This window comes from Podarcis melisellensis (genome assembly GCF_964234715.1).
Source record: "Podarcis melisellensis genome assembly, chromosome: 3".
Classification (NCBI taxonomy): domain Eukaryota; kingdom Metazoa; phylum Chordata; class Lepidosauria; order Squamata; family Lacertidae; genus Podarcis; species Podarcis melisellensis.
In genome coordinates this window covers 57,137,260-57,161,124 of record NC_138530.1, presented here as the reverse complement: position 1 = coordinate 57,161,124, position 23,865 = coordinate 57,137,260, and the positions used below count along the sequence as shown (strand labels likewise).

Genomic DNA, 23,865 nt, shown 5'->3' with positions numbered 1-23,865 from the left:
CTCGCAAGACGAAAAACCCGCAAGACGAAAGGGTTTTTCGGTTTTTGCGACGCTTCGCTAGACGATTTTCCCTATGGGCTTGCATCGCAAGACGAAAGCCCATAGGGAAATCTCGGGGACCTCTTTTAAATGCTGGCGGTGGGGAGCAAAGCCTTTTCCCCCCCTCCGGACTTCAGAAGAGGTCCAGGAAGGCCGGCGGAGGTGAAAGGCTTTGCTCCCCACCGCCAGCAGTTTAAAAGCGGTCCGGGATAGCAGGGAAGCGCTTCCCGCTATCCCGGACGGCTTTTGAAGGCAGGCGGGGGGGAGCAAAGACTTTTGCCCCCCGCCAGCCTTCAAAAGAGGTCCAGGACCTCTTCTGAAGGCTGGCGGGGGGCAAAAGTCTTTGCTCCCCCCTGCCTGCCTTTCCGGGAGAGCGGAAAAGGCAGCGCTGCCTTCCCGCTCTCCCGGAAAGGCAGGCAGGGGGGACAAAGACTTTTGTCCCCCACCCGCCTTCGGAAGAGGTCCAGGACCTCTTCCGAAGGCGGGCGGGGGGCAAAAGTCTTTGTCCCCCCTGCCTGCCTAACCGGGGGCTTTTAAATCGCCCCGGGACTTCTCGTGTGTGTGTGTGTGTGTGTGTGTTCGCGCGCACCCGCAGCCTTCCCACTGCTCCCCGGGGCTGATGGTGAGGGAACCTCGGCTTTCCCCACCGCCAGCCCCACAAGCTCGGGGAGCAGCCTTTCCGCTGCTCCCTGACTTGCTCTTTCGGGAAAGCCAGCCCCAAAGAGCAGGTTGGGGAGCAGCAGAAAGGCTGCTCCCCGAGCTTGTGGGGCTGGCAGTGGGGACAGCCGAGCTTCCCTCACTGCCAGCCCCGGGGAGGAGCGGGAAGGCTGCGCGCCTATCAGATATTCCACATTTCACAGCATACTCTTAATCCCAATTTGTGCTACTGGACTGGTTCAGTATAATAGTTGTCCATCTGCCAAAGCCTGCCAGGCTCTTCTGAAGGTACAGTAGTTGAGAAGCTTCTCGGGTGGTGTTCCTACCAGAAACAGCAAGTATAGGACCCCAAAATTGGGCAGGCCGAGGGTGAAGCAGAGCTAATCATGGACCTGATAGATTCAAAGCTGCTCAGTCACCCCTTGTACAGTTGTACTCACAAAAATACATTATGCAATCATTAAAATATTGCTTAAATATTTTAAAATATTAAGTAGATTATAAATACTTTTAAATAAATGAATGAAACCACAGTTTAAAACAGCACCATCAAAGTCCAGTCATTCTGCACCCTAAGCATAAAATATAGGACAAATACCATCTTATTCCATCTGTATTTGTTATATCTTCAAAGACAAATGTTTCCTAAGATGATAAATGATAGGTTGAAAATATGGCAGATTTGTACAAAGGATGGTAGGAATCGGTTTGCAATGCAGAAAATCTCTTGACCCAACATACCAGGCTTTGGATTAGCATTTCCTTTGCTGCTCTGTCATTGTCTGTAATGATTTCCAAGTATAATAAATATATTCTAGGACATGCCTTCTTTCTAAGCTCTATTGATTTGAGGAAGCAAAATAGGTCACTAGAGAGGAATATTTTAGCATTGCTCCTGTCATCAAGCTGTGGGGTAAAACTGGCAACGGCTCTCCTGGCATGGCTGCTGTCCTTGGTCTCTGACAGTGTTAAGATCAACATATTTCACAAACCCAAATAAAAATGTTGCCATGTATCTCAGAATTTTGAAGGAGGGAGTTAAGTAGCCCAAATAGCTTGACTAACATAGGAACCAGATTTCTGAGGTCAGTAGCCTGGGAGGATCATGATTTGGTACACTTTATCTCTCCCCCCTGCCCATTTTGCTTTGTTTCTAAAGATATTTATTCTTCCTTTGTGTCTTCAGGGGAGGATGTTGGTTATGTGGCAAGTGAGATCACAATGAGTGACGAGGAGCGGATCCAACTAATGATGATGGTTAAGGAGAAGATGATTACTATTGAGGAAGCGCTTGCAAGGGTATGTGATGAAATACATACTATTCAGCCTTATTATTCCTTGATATGTCAGTTATATCAGTGAAACACTAGAACCTTGTAAATAGGATGCCATAATTTCTGAGAACAATGCTAGGTGACTTTGTGGATTGGGATAGAAGCAGGGGTTGCTTATACATTAGCAGCCTGTCTGACCAGGCCCAAAGATTCCGTATGAAAGCAGTTCTGTGAATAACAACACGATCCTATGCATTTCTACTCAGGTGTAAGCCCCATTAAGTTCACTGGGCTTACTCTGAGATAACTGGTTATAGGATTGTACCGTAAGTGGTTTTAAAAGGTTTGAGAATCACAGTTCCATTGTATGGTGCTAACCTGAACAATCATGTGGTAAGTGTATGCATATATGGGTGAGCAAGTGAATTGCATTATAGCTTAACTAAGCATTAAAGCTCAGCCACACACTGATAAGATTGTCGACTCTGCAGTTAAGACTTAATGAGACTATGCTCTGAAGCTAACAATTCAGTTCACACATAACTTACTCTCTATTAACCTTCAGAGGGCTGATTTCTCGCTTTTGTCACTAGAGTACTGTACTAAACAACATATTTAAATATAACAGAGCTGAGTAGTATGTATTTGTGTCTGGGTTTTTTCCTGAACTTTCCAGAGCTTCTATCTATCTATCTATCTATCTATCTATCTATCTATCTATCATCTATATCTATCATCTATCTATCTATCATCTATCTATCTATCTATCTATCATCTATCTATCTATCTATCTATCTATCTATCTATCCATCTATCTATCTATCTGTCTGTCTGTCTGTATGTATGTATGTATGTATGTATTATCACAACAATATGTGATAATATGAGCAAACCAGAAAGCAGAATAATGGGGGGAGGGGGTTGAGAAAATGGAATAGGTTAAACCACATGCTTTAGCAAGGTAGAAAACCTTTGCTCTTATTTTCATTTCAGCTTAAGGAATATGAGGCCCAACATCGGCAGTCAGGTAGCATGGACTCTGCTGAATGGCCTGATAGTCCTTACCCATCTTTTGATGGTTCCTCCAATTGTAATGTGAGTATCAGTCTCTACAATGCAGTTGCATATATTGTTTACATTGATATAAGGCAGTTGAAAGGGAAGCAAGAAGCATGGAGAATGTTCGCCTCAGGCATGATGGTCCCATTCCTCATTGAAAAGGAAAGATCACTCCACTTTTTAAAAAGTTTCAACTCTCTTCAGTTGAATCTCATGGATGTTGGATATAGTGCTGGTATTCTTTTAGCCTTTGTTCAGCACAGTCTGTGTTCTGCCTGAGTTGCAGGTTCTCTTCACACAACAGCTTTTTAAACCAAAAGTTTGCACATATTGCCTCTCAGCCGATTGTGTGTATCTGCGCTTGTACATAGGGTGTGGTTTTGTGGGTGCAACTGCAAAAGTAAATTTCGAAGCACTTGTGGTGTCATGCCAGAAACAATCTTCCTCATGACATGGCACAAGCTAATGTTTCCATGGGTGCCAGGTATCCACTGTTCACATGGATGCAGCCCTAAATTAAGCTGCCATGTCACATTAAGCTTCCTCTAGAGCTCTACTAAGATATAAGCATTTCTGTGTCAAAACTCAAGTGTGTTTCCATCTTCAGATTCCCCCAAAGCCTCACTTTTTCCACTTGAACATTTTGGCTGTTATCCTGTGGCTAGATAGATATGCCTGCTTGTTTGGACTTTCACCCTGCTCTATTGCAAAATATACATTAAAATGATTATCCGAGAACATGTCATACTTGATGTACATTGCTGTTGAAAATATAGCAATTAACATTAATACCATATACTTTGTTTCTAATCCTTTCCTGTAATAGTGCAGTTCTAGGCTTGTTCTACTCAGAAGTAAGTCTTAGTGTGTTCAGTTCACCTTCAACTCTCACAAATGATTTTAGAACTGCAGCCTAAAATCTTTAAATGGTATTGTAATCCCAATTCGAAATGATGCCTTCCCTAACCATGTAATTATTGAGGAAAGAAGTTCTAGTGAACAGCCTTCAAACTGTGAAATGTAGCTTTAAAAAACAAAATAAAAATAAACTGCAAGGCAGATTTGCATTGCATGTGGCTGAGCATCACATTTTTTTTTTTTGCAAAAAGGGAAAAATGCCATTGACATGTGTCATGCTGAAAAGATTTAATTTCTATTGATCTTGCTTCTTCCTCTCAACCTTCTGTCATTTACGCGATTTTTTATTGGCAAATTGGGATGTTCAGTCCCTTGCCTGCCAGGCTAAAATAGAAAAACAATTAGCAAAGGACAGGGTGCCACCTCCCCTGTGTCAGCAGAGAAGCTGCCCTCTGTTGTCACTATACTGTTAATTCTAAGCTCAGTTTGGAGGACTCCATTTATTCTATTTCTTTTGAATGTGCCAAGCCAACAGCTGTATTGGCATTGTGCCAGATACATGCAGATTAACATTTAATCTTCTCATTGTGTGTCCAGTTCATACTTTAGGAAGTATGCATTATTAAAGACTTTACCATTCCAGTCATGTCTTTCCTTTCTGATGTGAAGTTAATGTTCCTGGATCAGGCTTGCATGTTTTCTTCTTTCATCCCCCCACTCCCATACCTTCCCCCCTAATTTAAAATGCATCCAAATTTTCTTTTGGAAACAAGGACTGCTCTTGTTGGGCCTTTTCAGAGTTTTTAGTTATGGCAAGCAGTTTATATCTTGCGGAGCTAAGTCCCTCTCCTAGAATTCTCCATGATACACTTACAGGTGTGTGTTGCCTTCCCAGAGAAGCTGGGATGACTGAGAACGTAATTACTTACTTAAAAAAAAGATATTACATTACCACTTGAGGTTTTCAAGGGCAAACATCACGGAAACACAGAATAAGAGTCAATAGAAGGCCAGCTACTCAGAAGCAAGTCCCATTGAGTTCAGTGAGACTTATTCCTAGAGAGGTGCTGTACAGGATTAGTTTCTCTGTTCTTCCCCATCTCTCTGAAACAGCATAATAGCCAGGAAAAGGGTTATAGCTAAGTGGGAGAGTACATGTTTTTTGCATGCAGAAGGTCCCAGGCTCAATCCCCAGCATCGCTCTTTTTAAAAAATAATTTGTATTGATTTATCATAAACATATGCACAAACTAACACATAACCATACAATCAATAACAGAAGCAATAAACAAAGCATATTCAGTATAAAAAGCAAATTACTGTGATGCAATATTTTAAGATGGGTCTATATATCCCAATCACAACAAGGAGCGAATCATGGGAGTAGTACTTATATGACTTCCTATTTCTGTCATCAGAAAAATGGAGACCAGTCCATGTCAAAATTGTCTGATTTGGCTTCGCTTCAGATAAAGCATTAGTAAACTATGCCTCCCACATAGGAATGTAGAAATTCTGAGTATCTCTTGTTAAAAGATCTCTTGTGGTGGAGCTGAGAAGGTTTTCTCTCTGACCAAGACCTTAGAGAGCCGCTGGCCACTAGCAAATACTGAGCAAGATGGACAAATGTTTTGACTCCATAGATGGCAGTGTCATGTGTATTATTCATACTCCTTTGGTCTGTAAGGACAGAGGAGCAGAGACTTACCCTTCACTGCCTGCCCATGGGCTGCGGGGAAGTGTGCCTGCAGCAAAGAGGTTGCACATACCTCCGTATCTGTACTGTATATGTGGAAGTTTATATATATAGCTTTGGAGTAACTGGGTGGGTCGTTCTCTGGCTAGTTTGACATTTGGCATTGTAGTTCAGAGAACTTTCCCAGCTGTGTGCCAAATTCAAGCCAGGTGTGCTCTGATGGCTAACCCTATCTGCACTGAGGGCATGCTTGATACTGTTCTACTAGCCTATCAGATAGCAATAGAAAAAGAGACACCAATAGGATACCTAATCCCTCATTTTATATTCAGTAGAAACTGGGGACTTAACAAGTTCCTTGTGTGCAATATGCTATTCTGACTGTGAATCAGCCAGCAGGGGATGCTGTAAAAGTAATGAATTCCCTGCACTCTGCTTCATCTCCAAGTCATATGTCTCTCCCAAATCAAAACCATCCTTATCTTCAAGCTTATGTGTTTAATTGCTCTGCTGGGTAAAAATGGGTCCTTCTTTATCCCAGACACAGCCAAAGGTTTTATGGGTGAAACCATTTCTTTGCCACCACAAGTAGGATTGTTCTTTCTGTTGCTTCTAGTGTTTGCTTCATTCATTTTTTTCTTGAAAAATATTTTTACAACAGAATCATACTAATTGTATTCACGAGGCCCTCGCCCAGTTAAAAAAGAATTTATTTGATTGAGCTAGTCCGAAATTTCTAAGATTAATCTGCATAACTACATATTTTTTTGTTTATATATGTGTTGTAGCAGGACTTATCTTAGGTAGGGTCTACACATTAATACATATAACAAAATCCCAGTGGTCAAAAGCAGCAAATGGAGAGGATGGGGAATGTTATAATCGTAAAAGTTTTTATAACCTGTAGCCCAGTTTATCTTTTTAATCATTTAATTTTACCAATAAATAGACCGGGGTGGGAGTGGGGTCTACTTTTTGCTGTTATGAATTCAACCACATTTATTTGCATAACATATTTGCTATATGTTAATTTGGATTTTTGTATTTGTATTTGGGATTGTTTAGGGACTTCTGTTGGGGAGTGTATTTTTATTAGTTTGTATACATTAGTATTGTTAATTGTTTCAATTATTTTTATTTATGTATTTTGTGCTGTAACTTTGTGTTGTGAACCATCCTGTGACCTACAGGTATAGGGCGGTATACAAATTTTAACAACAACAACAACTCAGTGGGCTAAAATAGATCTATAGGATTGTACTGTAGATCTATAGGATTGCAGTCCTTTTGACTCTTTAACTGGGTACAAGCCTCATTGGAACACATTTTATTGTATGTAAATTGTATAGTATATTTGTTATGATGGATATTCTCAGTGTATCTTCTCAGTGCAGAATAACAAAACACCATACTTAGTAAATAGGTTCATTCAGTACTTTTTTCTGGGGTACGCAAGGGTACACAGTACCAGCACTGGGTACATTATTATTTTGCCTATTTAGACCCAATAGAAAGCTGGTGATCCATAGTGGCATAAGTGGCAGAACAGAGATATATGGATTGCCTTGTTGCAGTTCCATAACTCTCCAACAAATTGAACTACCCTGTCATCATGGTTAATACTAGACACCATTTCTTGATCCACAAATCCCAGGAGAGTAGAATTTTCCTGAATCTGGATCCTTCAGACTAGTATCAGGCACACATAAGATTTTCTTTTCATTGTATATGACCTGATATATAGGGTTTGAGGAATTGTGCGGTAGAAAACATGGAAACATCAAGGAGACTAAGCAAGGAAGATACGGAAGCTAGAAGGCTAAATAAAATAGTCCATACAATAAAAATCTTGATTATCAAGAAGGCCTAGTGAGTGGTCTGTGAATAGCTGTGAACTATGTCTTACTATTGTGGAAGAGAAGTGGCTGTGATAAGGATATGATGGGTATTTGTGTGAAAGACCTATGTAAGATGCTCTGAATTTTCTAAAAGAAGAGTGGGATATAAATAAATATTGTGTTATACAATGTAACTATTTTGCAGAGTAAAGTACAGTTGTCTCAGAGGGGAGGAGGCAAAGCTACATTGAGAAAGGTCTCTCCCCCCCGGGACTGAGAAGGCAGTTCTCTTCAATCCCCTCTCCCATTTATTCTGAAGAGAAGCCTCCCTTCCAGTCCACAGACATCTTTCTGCTTCAGAGAGGCAAGCTTCATTGGTCCTTCTATCAGTACTGTAGCTAAGTGGGGGGCTAGCTGTTTGTTTGTTTGTTTGTTCTGGGTAAAGCCTCCAGAGGAGTGCCATTGAGGTTCCCAGCATGTGTGCGTATGTGCAAATGCATGTTTGGGTGTGTGTGTGCCATATGGGTCTTTGACAAGCTGGGTAATCTGGTGAACTGGGTTCGCTTCCCTGCTCCTCCACATGCAGCTGCTGGGTGACCTTGGGCCAGTCACACTTCTCTGAAGTCTCTCAGCCTCACTCACCTCACATAGTGTTTGTTGTGGGGGAGGAAGGGAAAGGAGATTGTTAGCCGCTTTGACACTCCTTGAGGGGAGTGAAAGGTGGGATATCAAGTCCAAATTCTTCCTCCTCCACCACCACCACCACCTCCTCCTCCTCCTCCTCCTCCTCCTCCTCCTCTTCTTCTTCTTCTTCTTCTTCTTCTTCTTCTTCTTCTTCTTCTTCTTCTTCTTCTTCACCGAATGAAATAAAACCAAGTTCCATCCCTGCCTTCCAGCCAATGAACTACTTGCCAAAAAGAAAAAAAAGCCTCCATGAATAAGCAATAGAATGAGTATCCCAGGGACAGGTAGGACAAAGCTAACCATCAAAGTGTTTCCTTCTAAACCTTGTTAACTCTTAAATTTAGGGGATTCATGGGGGTGTCTATGAGACTCAAATGGGAGCTCCCATAAAGCCTTCCTTTCTGCAGTGGGACCAGAGAGAGGTATCTGAGGAAAGGGAGGCCTCTTCTTTCTTCCAGGCTCTGTAGGAGGGGCCTTCCAAAAGGAAGATAGCTATAGGCTTCCAAAACTCACCTTCCACGTCACAACAAGCAGTTCTGGACAGGGTTATATGCTATTTTTGTCTTTCCTTTTACATGTGAATGTGGACTAGATAGACCTTTGGTCTCATGAAAGAGTTGCTCTTACCTTCTCATAAATTTTAAATTTTGATCAATGTATTTTTGAGTTCTTGCTTTTTATATTACAAAAAAGTAAAGAATTTATATAGGAGTAGCAAACTCTTTGTACATTTTAAGTGCCTAGAATTAAGAAATAACTTGTTTCCCTGTAGTGAGATGCAGCATTTCCTTCCATCAGGTTACACCCGTTGTTCAGTGCTTTTTAAATAACTGAAAACTCTGTGATTGTTTAACCATTTTGAAGCATGCCTCAGCAATTATTTCAATGTTGAGGCGGACCTAATGGGAAGAAATGAGAATTATAATTTTTTCCATCTTGAATATATGACAGGAACTTTCTATTAATTTTCCCCAGGCAGTTCATCATTGGTTAATGTGCAATGTGCTTCTCACTAAAGTGGCCTTGGAGCATTTTTGTGGTTTTTCCATAATTAATGCCATGCCTCATATGTCCACTTTTACTGCATTCATTAGTTGCCTTCAGTGGATTGACACCCCGCATAGAATTATTGCAAAGAGTTTGTTAATGCGAAGTGGATGTAATTTTCCATGCTGGATAAAGTTTATGGGTCAGCTGGGTTTGCTGTAAGGTAATTAACCCACCAATTTCAGTGGCTTTACTTGTGTGACATTGGATATAACCCAATTGTGTTAGCAAATCATTGGTTTTAAGTCAGGGGTAGGGAATCTTTTTCAACCCAAGGGTCACATTCCCTTGTGAGCAACATTTTAGAGGCCTCGTGCAAAAGGTGGGCAGGGCAGAGACAAAAAAATAGGGCAGAACCAATGGATATGAGAGCCTTACAGTTTGCTATATTCTAGCCTTGCCAAAAAGTCAGAAGTGTACGCATAAGTACAGATACACACACAGCCTCCTCCATCAGGCAAGCAAGAGACATTAACACAAGTCAGGGGCATCTTCAAGCCGTCAAAAGCACTTGAGGAAGGCACAGAATGCATTGAAAGATTTTAGCAGTATCACAATACAACATTTTGAAACAAATATTATAGCAGTAATAAAAATTAAGCAAACAAAAAGAGCCATCCCGCCTTGCAAACCAGCTTGCTATCACACTTAAAAACTAGCAGTAATTTTTAAAAAATCCAGTCAAGAAAACCCCCAGAAGAATAAAATGGTCTTTGCTTATCTCCCAAAAATAGAATCATAGGTGCTAGGCATATCTCTCTGGGATAAAGTGTTCATCTGATCTCTGCAGATGAAACACCCAGGATATGTGATGATCTAAGACTTGGGTACTGAGTGAACAGACAGGTTAGTGCAAGAGAAAGCAGTTCTTCAAATACCTGATTCCTGGCCGTAGTAATCACTTAGGTTTGTTGACCCTAAACTGCTTAGGACTTTTCATGGCCTGTGTTTCAAGTTATATTCTGTGGTTTTTTAAATCAGTAGGAGAAGAAACTCATGTGTTATAAGGAAATAAAACTTTCATATTTAATTTAACATATTTTGGTTTTTTAATTAATATGTGGGAGTTTTTTTTCTTAGTGCTTGAGTTGTAGCGGTGGGAATAGTGTTTGATGGGTGGGTTACTCTGCCTTCTCCTTCCCCTCCCCCATTTTTCTTTTACTGAAATTCCATTGACAATAATTAAGAAACAGGGGTCAGCAAGAGGTCAATAAGTCTCTGCCAGTGAAACCAGGGATTGTTTCCCATGTACAACACTCTCTATTCCGCCTCCCCCCCCCCCCAGCTTTGCCCTTGTGGCAAATATAACTCTGATGACTTCTGTCTTTCTTGTAAGTTGTGCAACTAGTGAGGAACCGAGGGTGGGGAGGGAGATGATTTATGTGAGCAAAAGACCAGCCAGTTGATTGTGTTTTGATTGTTCCCTGCTTCTCTTCACTTACCAAGTAGTGGTTAGGAAAGCCAATCTTACATCTGGTACTGTAACTCCCTACAACAGGCGTTTTGCGGCAAGGTTAGGATTCCTGCATAGTTCTTTTGAGGGAGAAATGCTTAAGCCTAAATTTTGGGGTTACGCAACTGAGAAAGGGCAGTACTCAAGGGAGGATTATTCAGAACACAGTGTTAGGTCTCCTAAATGCCAGCCCTGTTAGGTCATCAAGCCTGTGGCTCAGTATTCATAGGATGTGCTTCCCATCCTGCAAAGTGATGGGGGGGTGGAAGAAAGGGCTCCTATAGCTATAATTAACTATGGGTGTTTCCAGATAGGGCTTAATATTGCAAACAGGATATTCAGATGCCGCAGACGTTGGCAATACGTTTTTCTGACATCGGATTTTCCATGAAAATGGTGGATGTGCATTAAATGAGAGAGAGATACAAGCTGGCATTTGGACACTGCTAACATGCTGCGGGTGCTGTGAAAACCTATAATAACACACCCATCTGGAAACACACAGTTAATCATGTTAAAATTCCTGGTTTTATTTATTTATTGAAAACTTTTATACAGTAGGCCCGCAGCTAACGTGGGGTTATGTTCCAGGGATCACGCCTAAAGCCAAAATCGCATATAGTCAAAAGCCATTGGGTTCAATGGCAGGTAGGATTGCCAAAGTTGGTACCCCTGGTGGAGACAGACCAGTACGCTAACACTCACCAAGAGCTTCAGCATGGGCCAGAAGAAGCTAGAAATAATACACAATACGATACAATATAATAGGAATGGGGCTAGGATATTGGGCCAATAAACTGCTTCACGTGAAGTATTTGTCATCACAGAGCCAATTATTGGTGTAGAACAGCAAGCCAGATAAAATAGGGATGCACTTGAACAATCATAGGTCTTCATGTGCAGCCTGCCTCACTTGATTTAAATCATGCCATAACTGAGCACTTCATGATGCTCTAACACTACGCTCTAGGACTAAACTCCTGGAATATGAAATGTCTGAAAGTTTGGCACTTACCTGTATGTATATGTACAGATGAAGCAATGTAAACAATAGTACTGTTTTGTTTTGTTTTGAAACTTTGTCTAACAACTTATTTTATGTAAGAACAAATCTAATAGTTACAAATTTCATTGTGATGCAGATGGAAATCAAGTCTGACCTAGGAAAGCATCTCTCTGAAATTTTAGGGTTGCCATATGCCCTCTTTTTCCAGGACACATCCTCTTTTTCATGGGTAGAGTCGCCATAGCGATCCATAGTTAGAAGCAGAAGTTGGCAAATGTGTCCTCCTTGTTGCTCTTCGAGATATGGCAACCCTAAACTTGGTGTGCACTTTTCTGGAATTAACTTTATTTACTTGATATATATGGCAAAGTCAGCAAGCAAAACCATGATCACAGAAAGTAAGATCCATAAATGCAAACAAAACTTAGCTTTTGTGTTAGTAAAGTTACGCTTCTTTGGATTGCAAATCATGTAATTCTGAAAATTATTTGAAATGAGCTTTGGTTGAGACATTATAGGGATATTTAAATAAAGAGCAGAAAACTGAAGGATGCACAACTTCAGAAAGGACATATGTGGAATATGGGCAATTTCCTGAGTTACAGTCACACTTGTTTTTGTCAGAGGAACAGGGTAGCACTGCCAAAGCAGCAGTAACAGCTTGGCTTTATAGTTTCCTGACCATCTGACAAAAGGTTGTTTCAGTTTACTGTACACAGTTCTTGGGAACTGCAGATGCTGTTGATTTTGTTCCTGTTCCCCTGTGGTCCTCCGTGCAGTTCTGGAATAGAATGACCCAAGCTGGCCCACTTTCCCTCAGCATTAGAACATTGCTGATGTGTCAGGGATGCACTTGTTCCAAAAGAAGCTGAGAAAGAGACCCCGCCTTAGCACACACGCCAAAAAATTGGGTCCCGTTGGTCTTGCACCATTCTGTTGGCAGCTGGATGGTGTGCTATCTCTTTAAAGCAAGTATAATTTTCTGAACTGGCTTGGTCAATTTGTTATGGTTTAAAACTGTGGAGCCAGCTGTCTGCAATCTGATGTAATGTTGCCATAGAAACTAGAAATGAAACACTTAAGCATTCACTACAGAATTTCTGCATCCAACATTAGCCAAAATAATTACAACTTGAGCCATTAGGGGCTTTTGGATGAGAGCTGGGGGGGGGGGTGCGACTTGTGGCAGCCTGGATGAGAATCAAGCTGTTCCTGTTTACAGTGCTACAGATCCATGTGTTTTATTCCTTAGAATATCCAAAGAGATGAACTACTTTATACAGAAACGGCTATGCATATTATAAGGCTCTGCTTTTGGCACAGAGTTGTTAGCTGTGATGATGTGTTCTGGAACAGGATAGCTGTGAACTTTTAGAGGTACAATACTTGGACTTGTATTGTAAGGGCTCTGACTTCTGAGTGAGATGCCTGTAGTGAAACATTCTGCAAAATGCCCTTTTCCTGACTGAGGAAAGACCTTTCTCTGTAGGGAACCATTTAACATAAGGCAAATGTTCTACATTTCCTGTAATGCTTTCCGATTCCACGCGGGGAGTCTTCGAAAGAGTTAATCTCTCTCATGTTCATATACAGGGAGGGGTTGCACCTGTACTGTACTAGATCAGTGCTGCATTCCAGTCTATCCAGATCCATCTATGTCCTGTCCCCAGGCAAGATCACTCTTTAGCTGACCGGCTCGTTGCTCTCCCCTCACCAGCCACTTATTCACTTGGCTAGGTCAGATATCACCTCTTTATCAGAGTAACTGCCATAGCCCAAGACCCTCTTGCCCTAGAGAGGAGGTAACACTGCTGAAAAAACTTTCCAGCCAAATGGAACATCTTCACACGGGGCAGTAACCAAGCGCTTTCACTAGCACAAGGACGCCTGCTTGCTCAACAGAACTTACCCTCCCCCCCTCCCCCACAGGCTACCTACGTCTGTTCTGGGGTTTTCTCCAACCTTCCAGAGCAGATTTGGGAAGGACGTAGGGGTACAAAGTGAGGGGGGTGGACGTTTTGTTGTGTAAGTGGAACTCCTTGCACTAATGGGAAGCACTTAGTTGGATACCACCTAAATCACTTTGAAATTTACCTTATACAGTGGTACCTCAGGTTACATACGCTTCAGGTTACAGACTCTGCTAACCCAGAAATAGTTCTTCAGGTTAAGAACTTTGCTTCAGGATGAGAACAGAAATCATGCTTCAGCGGTGCAGCGGCAGCAGGAGGCCCCATTAGCTAAAGTGGTGCTTCAGGTTAAGAACAGTTTCAGGTTAAGAACTGACCTCCGGAACCAATTAAGTACTTAACCCGAGGTACCACTGTATTGGGAGTACAGTATAGAATCATAGAATTGTAGAGTTGGAAGAGACACCGAAGAACTCTGCCTCCAAGGTGAGCACATCCTTCAACCCTGCATGGAAATAACCAGGAGAGTGATGTGGAAGAAAAGTCCCACCTTGGAGGACCATCAGGAATTGCACTCTGGATTGCTGGATTCTGATCCTACTTGGATGGGGTCAACATTTCTGCTATGGAATTAATGTTTTAATCTAGTGGCCTCTTTGCTTCATGAAGCTCCAGGTTGGGTGAATGAAAGCAATGAACACATTTCAGAAAGTTCCCATCTGAAATTAAAGGCTGCGTATGTGACAGGAAAATCAATTCCAGCCCACAACGATGAGAACCTTGTGAAAGTTATTTTGTCACCATGTGGAGATACATGGCTGCAATAGTTTATCAAGGGTAACTTAATCAATGAAGTAGACCATTGCCAATCTGTTTTATGTGAGGGTTTTTTGTGGTTTTTGTGGCAATAAGCACAAAAAATAATGTTCATGAGAACTTATTTCTCCCATTTCAGTACAGGAGAAAGTCACACTTTACCTCCTATCCATGGTGGAAGAGGTATTGAATATTCTTATCCATTCATTCCACCATCACATCCACCAAATGTATAAACTAAACATATTTGCCTAAGGGCTGATGAACATAAGGAGGCCACTAAGTTGCTTCAGGTGACAAGATTGCCTCTGTGTAGGGTGCTGCTTTTTGTTGTATGGATTGTACAGTTTTCTCTCTTCACTACAGGTTTTTTTATCATTAGTAATGTATAGAAAATATAATCTACTTTCTTAAGTATTGGACTAATAACTGTTGTTCAGCCTAAAAAACATCACTCAGTGCACCCAAAGGATTGAGGAAATATATTTGTCATTACTACTCAGAACTTTGGCATCCTTGCAAAATATTTTTGCAACAGTATAATTTATTTCAGAAAGTGTGTATGTTTTAACCCCGCCCCCAAAAAATTTCATTATAAATACACCAGACAAATGATGCTCTAAGTGCCAGTTGGTCTTGCCTTGGACCAAATGGTTAGCTTCACGCTTACATGTTTTGTAGGAGTCAGTTTTTAAATAAAGCTTATTTTGTCAGGCTTAAAACATCACCAGAAAATAATGGTGCATTCCAAGATGGAAACACAAGTGACCTGAAGTTCACTGACAGGAAGTTGCTCTTGAGATTTCTAAGCTGGATGTTCAGAATGTGATGAATTGGTCAGAGCTCTGTACATGGAGGCAAAGTGAGGGATACAGTCTTCAGAGATTTCCAGCTGGAATATTCTCTCTTCCTTGGAATGCATTGTGTACAGTGGCAGTTCTGTACTGTAAAAGCAAAGAGGGCCCCACTCTTTCTTCCTCCCCCTTCCCTGCTTTCTACTCTCTCACACACAGATTCTAAACAGGGCACAACAGAGGAAGTAGCATATTGAGCGCTGGATCTGGCTTGAAAATGGGAGCTCTGATTTGGTTCACAAGGAATGGATTGTTTCAGCTTGTGGTGTCACTGCTGCTGGAGAGGGTGGATTTTTTTGGTCTCTGTAATGTTTGATACTTGAGGGAAAACAGCTGGAACTGAGCATACTGCATCAGATGTGAGACAAAATGGGATGCTGGGGAATATGGACTATACTCAGTGCCTGTAAAGGTCAGAGTTTTCCTTTGGTCAGATCTGGAGGAATGCTGCATCCATATTAGCAGCCAGCCTTGAGAATCCTCAGAATGAGAAGCTCCGAGACAGCGAAGGAGAAGATCTTTCTGTGGCTAATAAAACAAGTCAGAGTGGATGAGATCTCCTATTTCCTTTCCCTTCCCTTCCTTTTACCCCCCTCCCATCATTTTTGCTGCTGCTGCTGTTTTTGATTTACTTGGAAGTCTGGAAAAAAGTAGTCAATGATAGAGTTTCAGTTCAGTTTGGAGAAGCTGTTTATAACCAGGTTTTTAAATGTCAAGAGCCGCCAGGCCAGACAAGACCAGTGCCTGACCCAAACCACAGGAGCCTAACTAGCATGGCTAAAAGAGTCCCAGGAAAGAGTTCTGCCTGAAATGCGCTCAGAGACAACGTGGAAGTAGCTATTATTGCACAATGGGTGGAGAGAAGGATGAGGGCTGCAATGCATTTAGGTGCCTGAGACCTTGCCGTGCGCTAATTTAGAAGTTAAAATGGTATGTGCTGTTCTTTTTAAAGCAGTTTGTGTGTGAGAGAGAGAAATTGCGGCGGGGGAGAGTAAGTGTGACCTGAGCTTGAAAATAACAGTTTTAAGTTACAGGATTTTCCTTGTCACAGAGCACAGTAAGCCTGAGGCTGCATCGACTTGACTTCAGAAAGTGATTGAGCTGCGGGATAATTCTTTTATTAACATTTCCTTTTGTTTCCTTGCCAGTCAAGAGAGCAGTCAGATGATGAATCTGAAGAATCGGTGAAGTTTAAGAGGTTGCATAAGCTGGTCAACTCAACTCGCAGAGTGAGAAAGAAATTAATTAGAGTGGAAGAAATTAAAAAGCCCAGCAGTGAAGGTAAAATCCCAACAGTGCTGAAATTAAAAAGTGTCTGTTGCTAATCATGAAGTTGTTCTCTGTTGAAATATGCATGGACATTTTTCTTATGGGGGTAAGTGGGGGAAATCCTATGTAAGGAGTTAAAGAGATGACTGTGTCTGGTTACCATCATGTGACATTCTTCCATGTGCTATGTTAATAGTTAAAAGTTAATTGTCTGCATCGCCCTTTGTGTTAGACCGTTACACAAGGAAGTTATCATTTTACTCTTCTGTTACTTTCTTATTAGTGTCTGTTTTATAGAGTGTCTGATTTCCATTGTCCTTTAAACTGTTTTTTAATTTGCTGTGGCTTTGATTATGGTTCCTTACTGGTTTCAATGTGGATTTATTATTGTGATTTTATTGTGGAAATGGATACATAGAAATACTTTGAATGAATGGATGGATGAATGAATGAAAAGGGAAGTTCTCCCTTTTCCAGTTTTCCCCCTCCTCCCAGCTGCAGTCACCATCACCATCACCCCCCTGTCACATTGCACACCATTCTAGAAGGTCATCTGTGCAAGAGGCTGCAACACAAAGGGCGAAGAAAGCCCCACAGCATAAGCAGAACTCCACCCCCTAAATCTTTGGATCAAAACCAATAATGTTTTGATATTTTACAAAGAGTGGAGAGGGGTCTGTTGGGTTTGTGAATGTCACGGCTGAAATTGTTAGCACAGTTGGTCTTGTGTCAGGGAGCACATTTTGTCAGCAGAATAACAAAATGCATTGTAGTTTTCTGATGCTGCATGTAGTAAGGATATCTGGAAGAAGGTATCAGAAATGCATTCTCAATCAGATCTTTCCAAGGTGTCTGTGGAAATCCTATATTTCTAAAGCTGCATAGATTTCTCCATGATCAAATGTTGCGCTGAGTTTATGCTTGAGGAACTTGTGGAGAGCAGAATACTGGCAGAAGCAGAAGATGGCATCATCTTTTCTGGTAAATGCTCTCTTTTTAATGTGAAACACAGAAAGTCCCTGCCACTTTGAGTATTTTACTCACACTTATTTTCTGCAAGTTCTGGAGCTATGAATTGTGACTCTTCAGTGCGCTGTGCTGCTTTAGGGGGTGGAGAAGAATTAAGACAAAATGCAAATGGGAGGTTACCCCATAGGTTAGAAGGCCAGTGGGTTTCTCATGGGATTCTGAAACATCTGCCTGAGTAGAGCCGCTCCCTTCAGTCTCTGCAAGTTATTCTTTCACCAAGGAAAAGGAATGACGAGTCTGTCAGAAAATCTATGTGGTTCACTTGGGTAGAAGTGGGAAACTGCCACAATTTTTTCCATGGCAGAGAGTGACTTAACCCTTCAGAGCACGCATTCAGCTCTATTTGGCATGCTGTTTGTTTGTTTGTTTGTTTACAGCTACAGTTACAGATAAAAACAAATCTGTTGAGGGTTAAAGAAGCTGTTCATAGAACATTTTAATAATAATGCATACTAGGAAGGCCTAGTTCTCATGTGGATGGAGTTTATTTCCCTTTTTGGCAAGTTGTGTGCTAAATTGTATCAAAGTACACTTCTGTGGACCTTTGAGTGAACATTTATGTACATGTAAAGAATCTTGCTGCACATAGATACAATACAGTACCCCATGGCTCAGTTCAGAGTTCAAGGAATGGGATGGTGGTGGGCTTCATCCACTCCTCCCCTCCCTTCTGTCACGCATTATAGATTATTTATTTATTTGGCGTCTTTATAGAAGATCCCAGTGCAAGGGGGTGCACTACACAGATTACAAACTGCATGTTACTTAAATAGACTGAGAACCATATAAGCTATACATCATTTTGTTAATAATAGCAACAAAGGTATGTTAAGACTACAAAACTAATAAACGGCAGAGCAGGCTGTTTACTCTGTCAGCAAAAACTTTTTAATTTCCTATAAATGCCAGAGAAAACAAATCAGTTTTCACTTGGTAAAAAAGAAAAAAAGGTTCCAATGCCAAGCCTTTGAGTGGGAGTAAGATACTACCACAGAGATGGCTGTTTCCATGCATCACTGAATAATGTACTTCCCCCAAGGGTGGAATGCAGAGAAGAGCCTCCTCTGAGGATCTTAGGAAATGGACAGGCTGGTACAAGGAAAGGTGCCATCAGGTAATTAACCTCCAGGTATAGCTCAATATCAGCACTTTTTGTTTACTCCAGAAGTGCATAAGTAGCTAATGTAAATCCTTCAGATTCAGTAGCCTTGAATCCATTTGCTTAAACCAGCTAACGATCTGGCAGCTGATTAGAAGCTTCTGCCTCTAGTTTATGGCAAACACTAATTTGCTGTTTTGTATGATTGCAGCCAACTATGGTTTGTGACAATCAGTTTGCCCACAAACTAGGATTATAAACCACAACAAATTAGTTTTGATAAGCTATAGTTGGCTACATTCAAACAAAACAGCAAACTGGGCTTCGCTTGCAAATCTCTTATTTAGACAGGTCTTTTATTTGATTTTGTTGCTACTGCTTTTTTTATTTAGTTTTATTTAGTTGCTGTTTTTATCTGCTCTTTTTTGTATTTTGTATTTTATTTTAATAATGTTGTTTATATTGTTGTCATCTTGGGCACCATGCAGAAAGGATGGCATATTAATCTGAATTGAATGGATGGATACATAAATACATATGAACTTGGTGGACCTTGATTCTGATTAAACATGTGTAGAATGAGACCATAACAGTGATCTGGATACATAAAATATAGATATAGAAATATATATGGATATAGAAATACATATTTCTATATATTTTACTTGAGTTGTAGATCTTCCAGTTTAATATATTTGTTGATGTTCCATGCATCTCTGTATTATAGCCTTTCTTAGTACAGCCTTGATGTTTTTGTACTTGATGACACAACAGTGCGCTCTCTCTCTCTCTCTCTCTCTCTCTCTCTCTCTCTCTCTCTCTCCCCCCCCCCCAACTTGTTAAACGAGTGAGTGGTGGAGTTTCTGTATCCTGTTTTATTGAAAGGAAAATCAAATTACCTTACTTTGCAACAGAACACTACTGAAGGTGTAACTGAAAAACTCGATTTTAACCACGATATCTGGGGCATACAAAGTTAGATACATGTTTCATTCAGTTTTATTGCTATTTTTTGTTTTACTCTGTCAGAATGGATGAATGCTTTCTGATGTGGTGTGCATTTTTCTCTCTCTACCCATAACAGGAAAAAAGGAAATGAAAAAAAAAGTTATCTTTCCAAATCTAGGCTTGCGTAGGGTGGATTTAAACCTCAGCAGTTCTATTCATACACAACTTTCCTTATATTCAGCCTGGCAGCTAGTATATAGAAAGAACATGAATTTTACTACCTATCATTTTCTTTAACTCTGACTTTTATAATCACAGACTTGCAAAAGACCCACTGGTTTCTGTAGTCATACCCTTTCCTACCTAGGACAGCATATCCTGTAAAACAGGGGTGGCTAAACATTATAATGCAGCACTTCCATCCCTCCCCATTCCAGTGCTGCAGTGGGTGGGGGGGTGGCTAGAAGTGCTCCCTTTCACTTTACACACAGATCGTTCTGGGGAAAGTAAAGGGCAGCATTTTCTCCCAACCTCACTCCTGCAAATGAGTGTAGGGTGTGGGTGGTAATGCTACCTTTTACAGTAGGCCCACAACTTAACATGGGGCACCATTCTAGGGATCATGCCTAAAGCCAAAATCACATATAGTCAAAACCCATTTGGTACAATGGCAGGTGGGATCACTAAAATAATTTTTTTTCCTGGAACCCCACCCCCTTTTAATTTTCTTTTATTTGCCACATGCATAAAGCTGAATGTGCACAAGTTAAATGCATGCAAGTTGTGGGCCTATTGTACTCATAAATAGCAGTCAGAGGATCTTATCTTTGATCTTAGCACTGTGGTTCATAGCACTAAGACTGGAGATAAAGGATTCCCCTGTCTACTATATAAAGAGGATAAAAAAAGATCTCCAAATAGCAGGCAGAGCACTTTTTTCAATCAGACTGTGGGAGTTGGCATGTCAGTTCCCATCAACCCTGACTGTAGGCCAGGCTTGCTGGAGCTGTTGGGAGTCAAACAATCTCTGGAGGAGCACAAGCTGCCCACCCTTGTAATAGTTCATTAACCATAACTGAAGTTTTATTAAATGCATATTAAATGGAATTAGGATGTTTTGTTTCCTTTTTGCTCCTCTGCTCTTTTCTACTCTTTCTGTCCTAATAATGTTAAAGAAATACTTTGTTACAAAGAGCCTTTTTCCCTTTTATAAAATTAAAGCTAGAAATGATTTGTTCTGTTCAAAATGAATTAAGAATATTGAGATGTGTACACCAGTATCCCTGCCTTGTTTTCCAGACATTTGTATCACTGCTTCGTATCTCTCAGATGGTTCTGTTCTTCAGAAAAGGAGAATGGCCGCATACCTCTTCGGTTGGAGGGGGTGCACCTCTGTTGCTTTCTTTTCACACTCATAGTTAAGTATGTGAAAGCTAATGTGCTATTTCCCTCCTTGTAGGTGTGGATGAGCATTCCCTTGACAGCTCTCCAGTACCAGATGACAGATCAGCACTTTATTCTGGAGTTCACAAGAAGCAACTTTACTCAGATAGCTCTACTGAGAAACAGCCAGATGAGGACTCTGACTCACTCACCACATCTCCTTCATCGAGCAGCCTAGATACTTGGGGTACTAACAGGAAATTGCTCAAGACCTTCAGTAAATCTGAAAGCCGTGGCCTTATCAAACCCCCCAAGAAACTTGGAACATTTTTCTCCTACCCAGAAGAGGAGAAGACTCCAAAGGTTTGCCGCTCCTTGACTGATGGAGAGATGAAGAAGAACCTTGGTTCTCTGAGCCATGGGGTAAGTAAAGAAAGCGTTTGCTTTTATGACAACAGGCGCAAGCACCATGTCTTGGTATCCTTTGAGGAAATCCAGAGTGTCAGGAAGCAGATCCGACTGAAAAAGACAGATTCTAACTACTCATGTTCTAGAGCTTTTCTTTGCCAGCGCCCTGCTAGGAAATACATATCACCCTCAATTTGTGACCTGCAGCTGCTTCGTCACAAAGCCAAGGGGGTAGGAGGAGGAGGAGGCTGTGGCTTCCCAAACAGAAGGCTTCGAGGGCGCAACTCTGTCAGCGAGTTCAATATCACGTATGTGGTAGAAAGAAGTCTCTACAGTCACCTGAACCTGTCACATCTGGTGCGGCCCGTTACTGACAGGACACTGAGCAAAGCTGAAGAGCAGGATTTGAGGCGATGTCTGCTGGAAGAAGAGGATGAGGCAAAGAGGAAGTGGGCTGCCACAATGGACCGCTGTACTAAAAGGGTTCTTTTGAGAATCCACCAAAAGTCTGTGAGTCCAAGAGTTATCACTGACGGAGGCCTTCTGGCTCCCATGAGGTTGCAGTCAGCATGGCGTGTTTTCCTCCACCATAACATCTGAAATGCATAGTTCATTGGCCTTCTCTTCTCTTCTCCTCCGCTCCTCAATTATTTGCCAACAGGATGTTCTAATAAGTGTTTGGACAGAGTGTCCTGGTCCCCAGTGTCCAAACTGGCAAAATATTAAGGGGAAACACATTGCCCTTATGATTCAGGATGACTAAAGGCAAGAAAAGCACTTTTTTGGTGCAGAAACACAGGTTTGCATTGAAAAGTAATAATAATGAAGCTATAGCATTCTTTAGCAGAAATGATAAAACCGCAACTTCACTCAGCTATATTCCTCCTTATCCGTATAACTTTTTACAAACACGCTACCCCCACTTTTGAGTACTCAGGTTTTTTGGTGTCCTTGGATAATGAAGATTAGTTAGTTGTTTTCAGGGTATTTATACCCTAACCTTCCACAATAAAAGCATCAGAACAGTTTGCAAAATTTAAAGAATAATAAAAGGACAGTAAAAGTATCAGGTGATCCTGCAGAACATTGAAAGCAGTGGTGGGCTGCAGGTGTTATTTGGCCTTTGGGTCCATCTTCCCCAAGCCACACCCATCTGCCTTACATCTGACGTCATATATGAGATCAGATATGAGGCAGGGAAAGATGTGACTTCATGCCAAAAGCATGGTTTGCAGGTCCTGCTGGTGGGCAGTGCTTGAGAGGTGATTGACAAGGAGGCAGCCCTGCCCCATGTCAAAATGGCCCACTGAGGTTGGGGGACTTTGGGATCTGTCCCACCAGCCAGATTCCCCACACCTGATTTAAAAGAAGGAATATACAATGGATCTTTAGAATATGTGACCATATTGTTCCTTTTATGCTGTCAAAGCACAGCACCTCCTCAGTGTTCCTACCAGAGGCTAGGGAGAGAAATATGTCTAAAAGTATTTCCCACTGTGTGGCCCAATGTGCCTCTTCAAAAAAGAAAAAATAGCCTTACCCTGTGGGAGGCAGAAGTGGGTATAGTGGCAGTAAAGGTGAGGAGGGAAAGTTCACGCAGTGTGTATTCAGCAAGCCCGTCCTTTCCCAAGACAGTCAAACTTTTTTATGCCTGTTATCAGAGAGGTCCATTGTGCGATGACTGTACAACCATCAAGAACATGTGGGAGTGGCAGAGATAGGAAGGGAAGCATCTTCATGCATCCCTTCTCATGAAGGTGATTATCATGAGAACTGGTTCTACATGTCATTAATCCTCCCTAACCAGGAGGGGAATGGAAGTTCTACATAGGTATGGTTAGGGCAAGTGTGCCATGTTGTCAACCTTCAAAAATATCCTATGCCAGTATGTTATTTCTTTTATTCCTACTGATCACTTACACTGTGCAAGTGCTGTACAGTTCCTTAACTCACTTACAGTGTAGCCCTAAACAGTTTCCTTACAACATAGTCGCACTGTGTTCAATGGGGCTTACTGCTTTAAGATTACAGCCAAATTCCTACAACTGCCTGTAAGTGGGGCAGTTTTATTTCAGTTTCCTAGCTAGGAAACTGATGTTGAGAGCTAATATATTTCCAAATAACAATGAACAAGCCCATGGCCGAATGGCATTTTGAACCAGGATCTCCCAAGACAAGGCAATCACATCAGCTGGTTTTCAGAAGCTCTCCTGTTTCTTGGATGCTGAGGAAAGAACAGATCATCTGTCCTAGTTTTCTACAGCTGTAAGATTGTTTTCTTTGTAGGAGGGAAGGGAGGCACATTTGTTAATAGATTCATTAGACCTAGAGGAGATTTCAGTGGAAACTATTACACAGCATAACACAATGAGAGGTTTAATTGACTTTTTGTTAGTTAATTTTTAAGGGTGTGACTTTGGCAGACAAAAGAAGAACATAATCTTTCCTGCTGTTTTTTAGCCAGCTTTGTGCCTGCATTTGGCTAGTGGCCATTTTGAGGATATGTTAATTTCTGGCTAGGACAGATCTTTTCTCCCA

At 41.4% G+C, this 23,865-nt stretch overlaps 1 protein-coding gene across 5 annotated transcripts in view; it reads left to right on the top strand.

Annotated features, from left to right (window-relative positions):
• The window catches only part of LOC309366493 (SAM and SH3 domain-containing protein 1-like), a 515,345-nt gene that overhangs the window by 462,810 nt on the left and 28,670 nt on the right, over positions 1-23,865 (top strand). For 3 of the 5 annotated variants that reach the window (XM_081905128.1, XM_081905131.1, XM_081905129.1), the window contains exons 7-10: positions 1,883-1,995; positions 2,964-3,065; positions 16,340-16,472; positions 20,996-21,837. In XM_081905128.1, the coding sequence (XP_081761254.1) occupies positions 1,883-1,995; positions 2,964-3,065; positions 16,340-16,472; positions 20,996-21,837 (1,190 nt within the window). The remainder of the gene's footprint in view (positions 1-1,882; positions 1,996-2,963; positions 3,066-16,339; positions 16,473-20,995; positions 21,838-23,865) is intronic. The other 2 variants (XM_081905130.1, XM_081905132.1) reach the window with 1 other exon arrangement.